Source organism: Phalaenopsis equestris, unplaced genomic scaffold (genome assembly GCF_001263595.1).
Source record: "Phalaenopsis equestris unplaced genomic scaffold, ASM126359v1 Scaffold000136, whole genome shotgun sequence".
Classification (NCBI taxonomy): domain Eukaryota; kingdom Viridiplantae; phylum Streptophyta; class Magnoliopsida; order Asparagales; family Orchidaceae; genus Phalaenopsis; species Phalaenopsis equestris.
The window spans coordinates 166,305-177,524 of NW_018164578.1; the positions used below are offsets into that span (position 1 = coordinate 166,305).

The 11,220-nt window shown below is 33.6% G+C and overlaps 1 protein-coding gene across 1 annotated transcript; it reads left to right on the forward strand.

The window, feature by feature from the left end:
• Positions 1-1,471: 1,471 nt before the first annotated feature.
• LOC110021641 (probable pectin methyltransferase QUA2) lies at positions 1,472-11,205 on the forward strand. Its single transcript, XM_020720209.1, has 9 exons — positions 1,472-1,884; positions 2,265-2,898; positions 3,019-3,148; positions 4,208-4,448; positions 8,392-8,614; positions 8,703-8,872; positions 9,158-9,461; positions 9,783-9,915; positions 10,640-11,205. The coding sequence occupies exons 2-9, from the start codon at positions 2,282-2,284 to the stop codon at positions 10,796-10,798; spliced, it is 1,977 nt and encodes a 658-aa protein (XP_020575868.1). The 5' UTR covers positions 1,472-1,884; positions 2,265-2,281; the 3' UTR covers positions 10,799-11,205.
• The last annotated feature ends 15 nt before the right edge of the window (positions 11,206-11,220 follow it).

Sequence of the window (11,220 nt, forward strand, 5' to 3'; positions counted from 1 at the left end):
CAACGCTCCCAAATCGCTACCGTCTAGTAGCTCCCACCACCGCTACTAGACCACCATCATCTGGTCATCATTGTAGCAGGACCACTGTTACCTAGCCATCACCACCATCAAGCAAGCTCCACCACTGAACCGCCATGGCTGTCGTCGGACCACAAATGTCTTGCTACCACCGTCGTCGTTGTCGGGACATCGCTGCCTTCAGACCATTGTTACTTGACCACCACCATCGTCACTATCAAACCACTATCATCGCCCGAACTCCGTTGCTTGGCTACCACCATCATCACTGTCATCCGACCATGAACTCCACCAGACCATTGTCGTCTGGTTATCGTTGTCGCCAGACCACTATTAGCTAGCCACCACCATCGCCTTCGGACCACTATTAACTAGCTACCACCATCGAACCACAACCGCCCAACCACTATCATCGTCACTTCCAGAGCATCATTATCTAGTCATTGTCGCTGTCAGATCACCACCTTCGTTGCCATCAAATCACTTCTGTCAGGATGCAACCAATTTCCTAACATATTATGCCACTTCATGTGGAAGTCATATCGATAGCCCCAACTTGTGTAATGCTGCTAACGTCTTGTCAAGGGCCGATAAAGTTTAGCAATCCCTATCTACACATGGTGAAATCATTTCATCTGAGCTAAGCCCCGTGGTTTTTGCCCTTTAGGATTTTCCACATAACTCCTATTATTTGCTCTTTTAGATTTTACTTCTATGTAGGATCTTTGTACAACACTAATACCTTAATATATCACTTTACTAACACAAATTTATCAGGCACAACAATAATGATGTATGATATATAGCTTTTGTTAGGCTGCAATTTCAGATAATAAATATGTTAGTATTTTTATATAAATTAAATAATAGATTAAATTTAAAAATGTTTAAATAGAAATTTCAATCAACGATAATTTAAATATTATTTATTTTTCACATAAATATTTTAGTATATTTGTGTTGAATATGTCCTTAAATATTATTATTTTGAAGGGTTTACATACATATCACTAAATTCTTATATATTTATATATCTAAAAATTAAATTTTATATTTATTTTAATAAGATTAAAATACTATATAAATAAATATAATAGATTTAACTGATAGATAGGTGAATGATTGTGAATCACCAATCATTTACTATAAGACATGATATTTGATCAGCATAACCTTAACCTTATTTTCATGTGAAATTGATTATTCATCGACTAGCTTGTTAAGAAAAGGAAAATTATTTCATACGGACACGCATGTAGGGATGTATGCGGTGTCTGATTTTCACTGTCCATCATCACGGGTTTGATAAATTTTTTTTTTCTTTAAATTTAAAAGTGGGGTGGAGATCGGATCTCTGCATAAGGTGTGCCGAATTTTTTTTTTTCTTTAAATTTAAAAATGGGTTCTACCAGTGATGGAAGGTGGAGATCGGATCTCTGCATAAGGTGTGCCGAATAATTTTTGTAAGAAAAGGCCAATCCACGGCCCACTCAAATCATGACGAGATTACCGGATTCCTGTCCGCGTCCCTTTTCACAGCTTCTCGGAAATCTGCTTTAACGGTGATTATGCACCCCAGCTATTTGTCTATCATAGATAGATTCGGCTTCGGAGATCAGCGGCGATGGGGCAATGCTGGAGAAATCATCCATGGAGCAATACTCTAATCACCATAATTGAGTTTTCGTCGCAGTATACTTTCTGCAGCGTAAGATGAGAACTCCAAGAAATTTTATAAAAGACTGTCTTTTGATCTCTGTCCTTGTTAGAAGCGAAAAAAAAGGTTTTTAGATTTTCTGGCGATGCGTTGGGGGGCAATGGAGAGAGCTTCAAGGGATTTGATCTGATGATTCTGAGAATTTTCTGGTACTCCTATCTCTCCTTCTCAAATCCTGCTATTTGCATTCTGATTATTTTATACATTCTTTTCTTTTGAGATCTCCCCTGGTAAGAATGGGCTCCATTGAATGATAGGAGTGTAAAATAACTAGCCCAGATCCGATTGCTAGCGGAGAAATCCTCTTTCGACAAAAGTTCCCTTTTTTTTATTTTCTTCACTCACCGTTTTAAACGAGCGGGCCTGGTATCTTTCAATCAATGCGCTGTTTCTTGCAGGAAAACGCGTCCTTCTTCTATTACTACTCATTTCCTGAATCATTTTCTTATTTTCTTGTTAATATAAACTTGTATTATAAGACACTTGGGCTCCCCAAACTGATTTGGAACATTACGGGGTGCATATTTAGGAATTTTTGTGCTTTCAATGTTGAAGGCAAGCCATCGAGGACCCTATGGCAGTAATGGAAGGCCCTCTGGCTGCAACTTGGAGGGAGATTCGTTTGATAAGCATAACAATTTCACTAAAAATGGTTCTCTGCGTGGAACTTCTAGCCCTTTTGGAAAGGTTGGGAAACGGCAACACTTGAATCTTAACTTGCTCAAGCTGGGTCTTGCACTAGTTAGTCTTGCTGCTCTTTGTGGCTCACTTTGTTGGATAACGTACATCTCCAGTGCTTCACAAGTCGACATCTATCGAGGTTATAGGCGTCTCCGGGATCGGCTTATTGCAGATCTCTCAGTGGTAGGAGAACTCTCTCATGGAGTTGGCAAGCTCAAAGAGCTTGAATTCTGCCCGCAAGAATATGAAAATTACGTGCCATGTTACTATAATTTTTCAGAGAATTTGGATTCAAGAGAAGCTGATCAGATTGATTATCAAAGACAGTGTGTGCGGGGATTGGCAAAGGGACTAACTTGTTTGGTTTTGCCACCAAAGAATTACAGGATTCCATTGAGGTGGCCAATTGGGAGGGACTTCATTTGGAAAGAGAATGTGAAGATTTCAGGGCACGAGTTCTCATCAGGAAGTTTGACAAAAAGGTTAATTTCTCCCCTTCCTTCTCTGTGTTGCACAACCATGTTCTAATCCTTCCCCGCACCACCACGCCCCCACGCCCTTCACGAAAAAAAAAATAATAATAATTGAACTTTATACTGCAGGATGATGGTGGAGGAAGAGCATATCTCTTTTCACTCTGATTCTTTAATGGTAGATGGTGTGGAAGACTATTCCCATCAGATAGCTGAGATGATTGGTCTGAGGAATGAGTCAAATTTCAATGAGGCAGGGGTTAGTGCTATCCTTGTTTAAGAAAATTACTTGTTTTTGTGTTTGTACTATGATACTAGTGCTATTGGAACATCAGCTGAGTATTTCACCTTTTAAGAATCTTATTGAATGATTCAGACATAGTTGGGTTGTATCAGCTTGAAGAATATAACAAGAAGAAGGTGGATATGACCTTTTTCTAAATCAATAATTCAAGAGTTTTTCAAAATTGAGACTGGCTTTCCCTATTCTTTCTTATATATTGTATATTATTTTATCCGCCTTTCACGATCTGAATATTTTGGCTTAAAGGTTCACAACACTGTTTTCATCCATAAAGCCAAACTTTACAGATGAACTCTTAAGCAAAGATCCACTGATAATTTTGGTACTTGTTATAAGGTATATATGATAAAATTTTTGCATCATAATACAGTTAAGATGTTCTAAGAAATGTAAAAAATGAATTAAAATGTTCTTTTCGCATTTAAAATAATTTCAAAAATATCATTTGGTCATCTGTTATTCTGAAACTTGTGATGAACTTCACATGTAAAATTGAACCAAAGCATAGGAGAAATTTGTCTAATTAGTTATTTTGTTTGATCTCTATTCTTGAGTGAAAAACGTTATATTTTTTGAATAGTTTGAGTAGATTCAGTTGAATTAAGAATGGCAGGTTATAAGATTCATGATTGATATCTGCATTCAAGTCTTTTTTTTTTCTTTATAATTTATGAGATTATAACTTCATCTTTTTTAATGTATCTTTTATTTGCCTGCTTGAATTTAAAAAATAAGTTTTTGAGAAAAAGTAAATTACTTAAATTCATAATATGGCTGCATGTAGTTAAAAATCTACATTTGCTTTAAACTCAACAAACTCTCAAAATTCTCTCAAATGCAATGATTTCTTTGCCACACATGAAATGAGCGAAATAAATTCTTGCTTTATAAAATAATTTTTCTATGTATAAGCAATCAATGAGGCCTAAGCAGCAATACTTTTTGACATTTTTGCCCTATTGTAATATGTCAATTCTAATTATGAGTGTATTGGCCTTCTTTGCTATGTTACAGGTCAGGACAGTCTTGGATATAGGCTGTGGCTTTGGTAGCTTTGGGGCACATCTTTTCTCAAAACAAGTTCTTACTATGTGTATTGCGAACTATGAGGCTTCTGGAAGTCAAGTACAAATTACACTTGAAAGGGGTCTGCCTGCTATGATTGGTTCATTTTCTTCAAAACAATTGCCATATCCACATCTCTCTTTTGATATGGTACATTGTGCAAGATGTGGGATTGACTGGGAGAATAATGGTTTGTATATTTTCATAGAAATTTATTTATTTTAACTTAAGTTTCTTTTTATCCGGTTCCATCACATTTTAATAACATTGTAAATCCCATACAATTTAGATAAAAATGTCAAAATGGTGCCCTAATTTTTTGTAGTGGGTTATTTTAGTCCAATATTCTATTAATATGTCAATTTAGTCCCTAAAATCTTTTCATGGTGATAAAATAGTACTCATTGGGGTTTATTTCAGCCAATATTAAAATAGTGTAGGGACTAATTTGATACTTTTTTATGTTGGGATGAAAACAATCCATGAAAATAGTCAGAGAACTATTTTGACACTTTACTCATACGACTTAGCGAAGGAGATCGTGCATTCTACTATCAAGATCAACAGATGGTCGATGTTTAAAGTGACCAAACCATCGAAGATGACTTTTTCTAATCTTATCCGCCATTGGAGCTACACCAACCCTATCATAGATATATTCATTTCACATTTTGTCCCTAAGTGTCAAGCCACTCATCTACCTAAACATTCTCATCTCAAAAACACTCAACATAGTTCAACTTTGTTTTGTGCTTCTCTTTTAAAGTCCATTATTTTGCGTCATAGAGCATTACAAGTCTCACCACCATCTTGTAAAATTTTCCTTAAAGTGTAAGCGGTACTTTTCTATCACACAATAGGCCGGATGCATTCCTCCACTTCGACCAACCAACTTGAATTCTATTAATAACATCCCCATCAATATCACCATCATTTTGAACAATAAACCCGGGATATTTAAAATGATCACATCTTTTAATGTTTTGATCACTCATAGCTACAACTCTGCCACTAGAGCTACTACTAAAATTACATTCCATGTATTTAATTTTAGATCTACTCACTCGAAGGACATAAACTCAAATGTAGACCTCCATAATTCAGGATTTTCCTGAAATATTTATGTAGTTTTATCCACAATAAGGATATCATCAATGAAAAACATACACAAAGATATATTCTACTGTAAATGTCCAATAAGAGCATCCACAACTAAAGCAAAAGGATAAGAGCTTAAGTCGATCCCTAATGTAATCCAACTCAAATAGGAAAATATTTGGTCAATCCTCCTTCTGTTCAAACACAAGTAACAACTCTAATATACATATCTTTAATGACTTGAATTTAAGTCATATCAACACCTTTCTTCTTTGTAACTCTCCATAGGACTTCTCTTGGGATCTTATTGTAAGTTTATTTCTAAATCAATAAAAATCATATGTAGAGATTCTCCTTATTCTCTGTATTTTTCCATCAAACCTCTCAATAAATGTATAGCTTCCATAATAGACCTGTCCAACATAAATCCAAACTGATTATGAGAAATCCTTGTATCATTTCTTAACCTATATTCAATTACCATCTCCCATAATTTTAAAGTACGACACATTCACTTAATTCCTCTATAATTATCACAAGCATTAATCAATGCTCATCATAAAATGAACCTTGATATCATACAACTATTTGATTACATAATCTTCATCCATTCCTCAGACATCTTTTTAGTTTTTAAAATATTATTAAAGAGTTTAATAAGCCAAGAAACTTTCAAATCTCTTAAATATTTCCATACTTCAATTGCGATATCTTCAAGTCCTACTGATTTTTCGTCCTTGATTTTCTTTAATGTCTAAACTTTTTTTTACTAATGCGATGGTAAAATAAAACGTTTTATTTGTAATTAAGATATTAAGACCACTAAGGTTAATCGTATTTTTAGAAACTTCATTGAAAAATTTATTAAAATAGCTCACTCACCTATGCAGAATATCTTCTTTAAGAAAATCTTTAATACATTTTACTTTTCTTTTCTCTTTGTTTGACTACTTTATACATTTATTTTTCACCATCTTTAGTATTTAATCTATTATAGAGATCACTAAAAGTACAATTTTTAGCACCATAAATTGTTTTCTTAGACTCCCTATGAGCCACCTTATATTTTTTCTAGTTCTTTATGCTTTTACATTTAAACCAATTTTTATAACACAACTTCTTATATTTTATATTTTCTTTCACATTATTATTTCACCACAAACTATTTTTATTTATAATTTTTTTTATTCTCCTATTACATCTTTTTTCACTTGTTTAATAGTTTTTGTTATTTTATCCGACATTGAATTCGCTTCTTCATGAGCATCCCAAATGTTAAAATCTTGCAGTTTACTCATAAAATTAATTTTATTTGTGTCTTTTAGTGCGCCCTCATCAAATTCTATGACAATATTTTCTTGTATTTTTTATCTTAAAATCCAAAACTATTAATCGATGTTGAGTACTTAAATTTTCACTTTGAATTATCTTACAATTATTACACTCTCGACAATCCCTTTTTCTCATAAGAAAATAGTCAAATTGTGTTTTATTAGATCCATTCTCTTAAGTAATACTATGGTTATCTTTTTTTTTAAAATAAAGTTTTAGTAAGAACAAAATTATACGCTAAAGCAAGATCTAATACGGTTCTATCTTCTTCATTAATCACTCTAAATAGTAACCACCATGAATATTTCTAATATCTTCCACCGCTCTACCAACATGTCCATGTAGATCTCCTCCATAAATTTTTTTTTTTCAAGAGGTATCATTTGTATTAATTCTTGTAAATCATTTCCGAATTTTTCTTTTGAACCTATATCTAAACCTACTTGAGGAGTATAAATGCTTATAACATTAAATATCTTAGTATCAACAACAATCTTTAGGATTATACTTCTATCTTCAATTCTATTAATTTTACAATATTATCCTTCAAACTCTTATCCATGATTACACCTACATGATTTCCAGTGTGACTCTTACCTGCATACCAAAGTTTAAAACCTAAGTTATCAATCTCCCTAGTCTTTTCTCCAACTAATTTAATTTATGGAATTTATAAAATATTTATTGTCCTATGAACCATAATATCAACTCTTTTATATTTCCATTCTAATGGTGTAAAAGGCAGAAAGGGTATCAATGTTAGTATGAACACTGATTCAATTCAAGGAATAGAAGAGGAATATTTTCTCTTTATTTACTTTTTGCAATCACTTTCTTCCAGCTGCAAGTTTATAACTTTATCTTTTTTATGTCTATTGCTTACATGGATTAAGAGTTGAGGTCTATGTTCTGTTTGTAGAAGCTGCGTGCATTGAAAAATGAATGACATTGACGAAGCGAGTGATATACTCTAACAATATATCAAAATATGACTAAAACTTACAAAATGACAGTTAAACTCGGAAAAACAAAAAATAAACTATAGCAAAAGAAACGACAGAATTGGATCTGCAGATTGAAGCTGGATGAATGTTTAACAAGAAGCTTAATAGAGTTATTTATTTCTTATAAAAAAGTTTGTGAACTTTCTATTTATTGTAAACAGACTACTTTATGCTTTTCTATTTTCAACTATGAGTCTAATAGACCTCTTGAATTGGTGCATGATGATATTTGTAAGTCTTACTCCAAATATCTCTTTCGTGAGGATCAAAACTGTCATTTTCGATGATGATCTTTCAATTCTCACTGTATAGACTTTCTAAAGGATAAGTCAAAAGTGTATTGATGCATTTTTGCACTTCAAATATTTCACAGAGAATCACTTCTAATTAAAATTCTGAGTGCATTGGAACTAGAGTATCTTATTTTTTTCTTGATGATTTTTAGAAATAACTGTTGAAAATTAGGGATGGAGACCAAGGCCAGAGAACATTTGTGACACTATAATGTATAAATACTCTTAAGAACACTGCTATCAATTTGTTAATCATTATTGAAGTTCATCTTTTTAATCAGCAATCCACTGAAAAATGAAAACTTTTTTCCCCAGTTATATTTATTACTTCCTCATCAGAATTGTTTGTCTCAATGCAAAACTTACCAATTCAATCTCCTAAACCAATAATTAACATTTAAAACAGATGGCATCTTCCTGGTGGAAGTTGATAGACTCTTAAGGCCTGGAGGATACTTTGTCTGGACTTCAGTTAGGAATTCCAACAGATCTCTCCGTGATAAGAATAATCATAAAAAATGGACCCTTATTCGTGATTTTGCTCAGAACCTCTGCTGGGAAATGCTTTCACAGCAAGAAGAAACCATCATTTGGAAAAAGACGAGCAAAAAGAAATGCTACAGGTCTCGGTATGTATTCTATAACTATAACCTTTTGTACTATGCTCTTGTTAACCTGTTTTTTTTTTTTATATATTGTACTATGCTTGTTTTATAGAAAAGCTGGTCCTCCAGTATGTGGTAAGAGTCAAGATATAGAATCTCCCTACTATCAACAACTTTATCCTTGTGTTGGAGGATTAAGAAGCCAACGTTGGATCCCAATTGAAAACCGAACACCTTGGCCTTCTCAGGCTAATTTGAACTCAGCTGAACTTAGCATTCATGGTATGCATTATGACCCGGTAATTTAACTAAATATTCTCGTTTTTCGATCGAGTAAAGTGCCAAAGTAGTCCCCTGACTATTTATATGGGGGTCATTTAGTCCCAGAGTTTATAAAAGTGCCAAATTAATCCCCGAACTCTTTAAATTGGGGCCGAGTTCAAATGGGTTTGGGGACTAAATTGATACTTCTATAAACTCTAGGATTAAAATGTCCCCTTGTAAAGGAGGACTATTTTGACAGTTTTCTCTTTCTCAATTACGGGAATTTATGTAGTGCTTCTCCAGGTGTGCATCAGGAGGACTTTGTGGATGATTCCTTATACTGGAATGCAGCAATCCATAACTATTGGTCTCTTCTATCGCCTCTTGTATTTTCTGATCATCCAAAGAGACCAGGGGATGAGGACCCTTCTCCACCTTTTAATATGCTTAGAAATGTGCTGGACATGAATTCCCAATTTGGTGGCTTCAATGCTGCTTTGTTGGAATCTGGAAAATCTGTTTGGGTGATGAATGTTGTACCAACCACGAGTTATAACTACCTCCCACTTATTCTTGATAGAGGATTCATTGGTGTTCAACATGATTGGTATGCCCTTTTGTCCATTTATTCATCAGTTTTTAGTATTTTTTGTGTTTTTTTCTTTGGAAGATTTACATACATCATGATTTCCTTATGAACTTTTCTCCCATTTTAGATCACTTTTATCAAATTATCCCATTTAAATTCATGGCTTTAATAGTTCAAAACAATGACATGGATGCTAGTTTTTACCCAGACAAAGTAATTATTTTTCATTTTATTTGGGGGGAGCTTCATGGCTATGGTTAACCTAATTTACCTAATTTAATAAAATCTCAAATTATAAAACTGAAATTTTAATATGTATGGCTCTTGTACTTTGATTAGGTGCGATGCATTTCCAACATATCCAAGAACTTACGATGCTGTGCTTGCTAAAGGGTTGTTGTCAACTCATCAACAACACAGGTGTTCCATTCCTGATATATTCTTGGAGGTCGATCGAATATTACGGCCAGAGGTAAAAACAATATCAGCAAAGTGCCAAAATAGTCCCCATAAATTTACGTAAGACCATTTTAGTCCCAAAGTTTATAGAAGTGTTAAACTAGTTCACAAATTCTTTAAATTGAGGCTCAAATAGTCGCACGGTACACTATTAGAGCTTAATTTTAAAGAGTCTTGAGGATTTTTTTCACATTTCTACGAACTTTGAGACTAAAACGACCGAATGTAAATAATTGAAACTATTTTGGCACTTTACTCCAAACAATATCATTGCTTGAGCTTATTATCTATAGTGCTTCCCAGATTCAATATTAAAACTACGTTTTATCTGCTGCCATTAGCCTGTTGATTTTTTTTAAATTTATTATTATTAGGGGCTTTTACATATATACCGCACAATTCTTATATATTTACATACCAAACACCTAGACTCTCATATTTACATATATAAAACTCAAAGATCTGCCATCACATAAAAAATATCATTGTCCCTGACTTTTTAAAAGTGAAACACATATTTTAGTGCATTGGTTTTTAATACCAAGATGTTATAAATGTAAATATCATACTTCATGTGTTAGATATGTAAATGCATAAGAACCTTGTGGTATGTATGAAAATTTTCCTTCTTATTATTATTAGTGTGATTGGGATGGGGAGGGGGATGTATAAGTTCGCTATTGATGTTTGAAATTATTTATTAGAGCATTATAACCACATCTTTTTTTCTGATGCAGGGCTGGGTCATAGTTCATGACTCAGCACCACTTGTTGAATTGCTCAGATCAGTGATAACACAGATGAGATGGGAAGCACGCATGGTAGAGATAGAAGCTAACAAAGATGAGAGGCTTCTTATTTGCCAGAAACCCTTCTTCAGAAAACAGCCACAATAATTTCAAGGAAGATTTACAACACTTAATTCCTATGTATCAACATACCTAACACCCAAACTTCAATTTTTACATTGATACCATCTTGCCCATGCATAAAAAAGTGTATTTCACTACTGAAAAGTTAATATAGTTGTAGTTTTTATGTGATACAAAATATTTGTGTGTTATAAATGTAAAAAAAGTCAAGTTTAGGTGTCGGACATGTAAATAAATAGGAATTGAGAGGTATGTATGTAAATGCCATTCCTCATAAGAGAATCACTCGCTCGTTTGGCCAAAGTGGCCTCGTTCTGCTGTGGAGCCAAAGACGTTCTTGGGGAAATGTATAGTGAATTCAAAGTTCAAAAGAGTATAGCTCGAGAGTATTTTGTCAGTTAAATCTGTTCCATATGTAAATTTGGTTTGTGCTCGCTATTTATTGT

What these genes read in the sequence shown, in the direction of transcription:
- LOC110021641 (XM_020720209.1), top strand. Translation starts at nt 2,282, where the DNA reads ATGTTGAAGGCAAGCCATCGAGGACCCTATGGCAGTAATGGAAGGCCC. An exon ending in TCAGGAAGTTTGACAAAAAG is followed by an intron (nt 2,899 to 3,018) that starts GTTAATTTCTCC and finishes TTTATACTGCAG; the next exon opens with GATGATGGTGGAGGAAGAGC. An exon ending in GATTGACTGGGAGAATAATG is followed by an intron (nt 4,449 to 8,391) that starts GTTTGTATATTT and finishes CATTTAAAACAG; the next exon opens with ATGGCATCTTCCTGGTGGAA.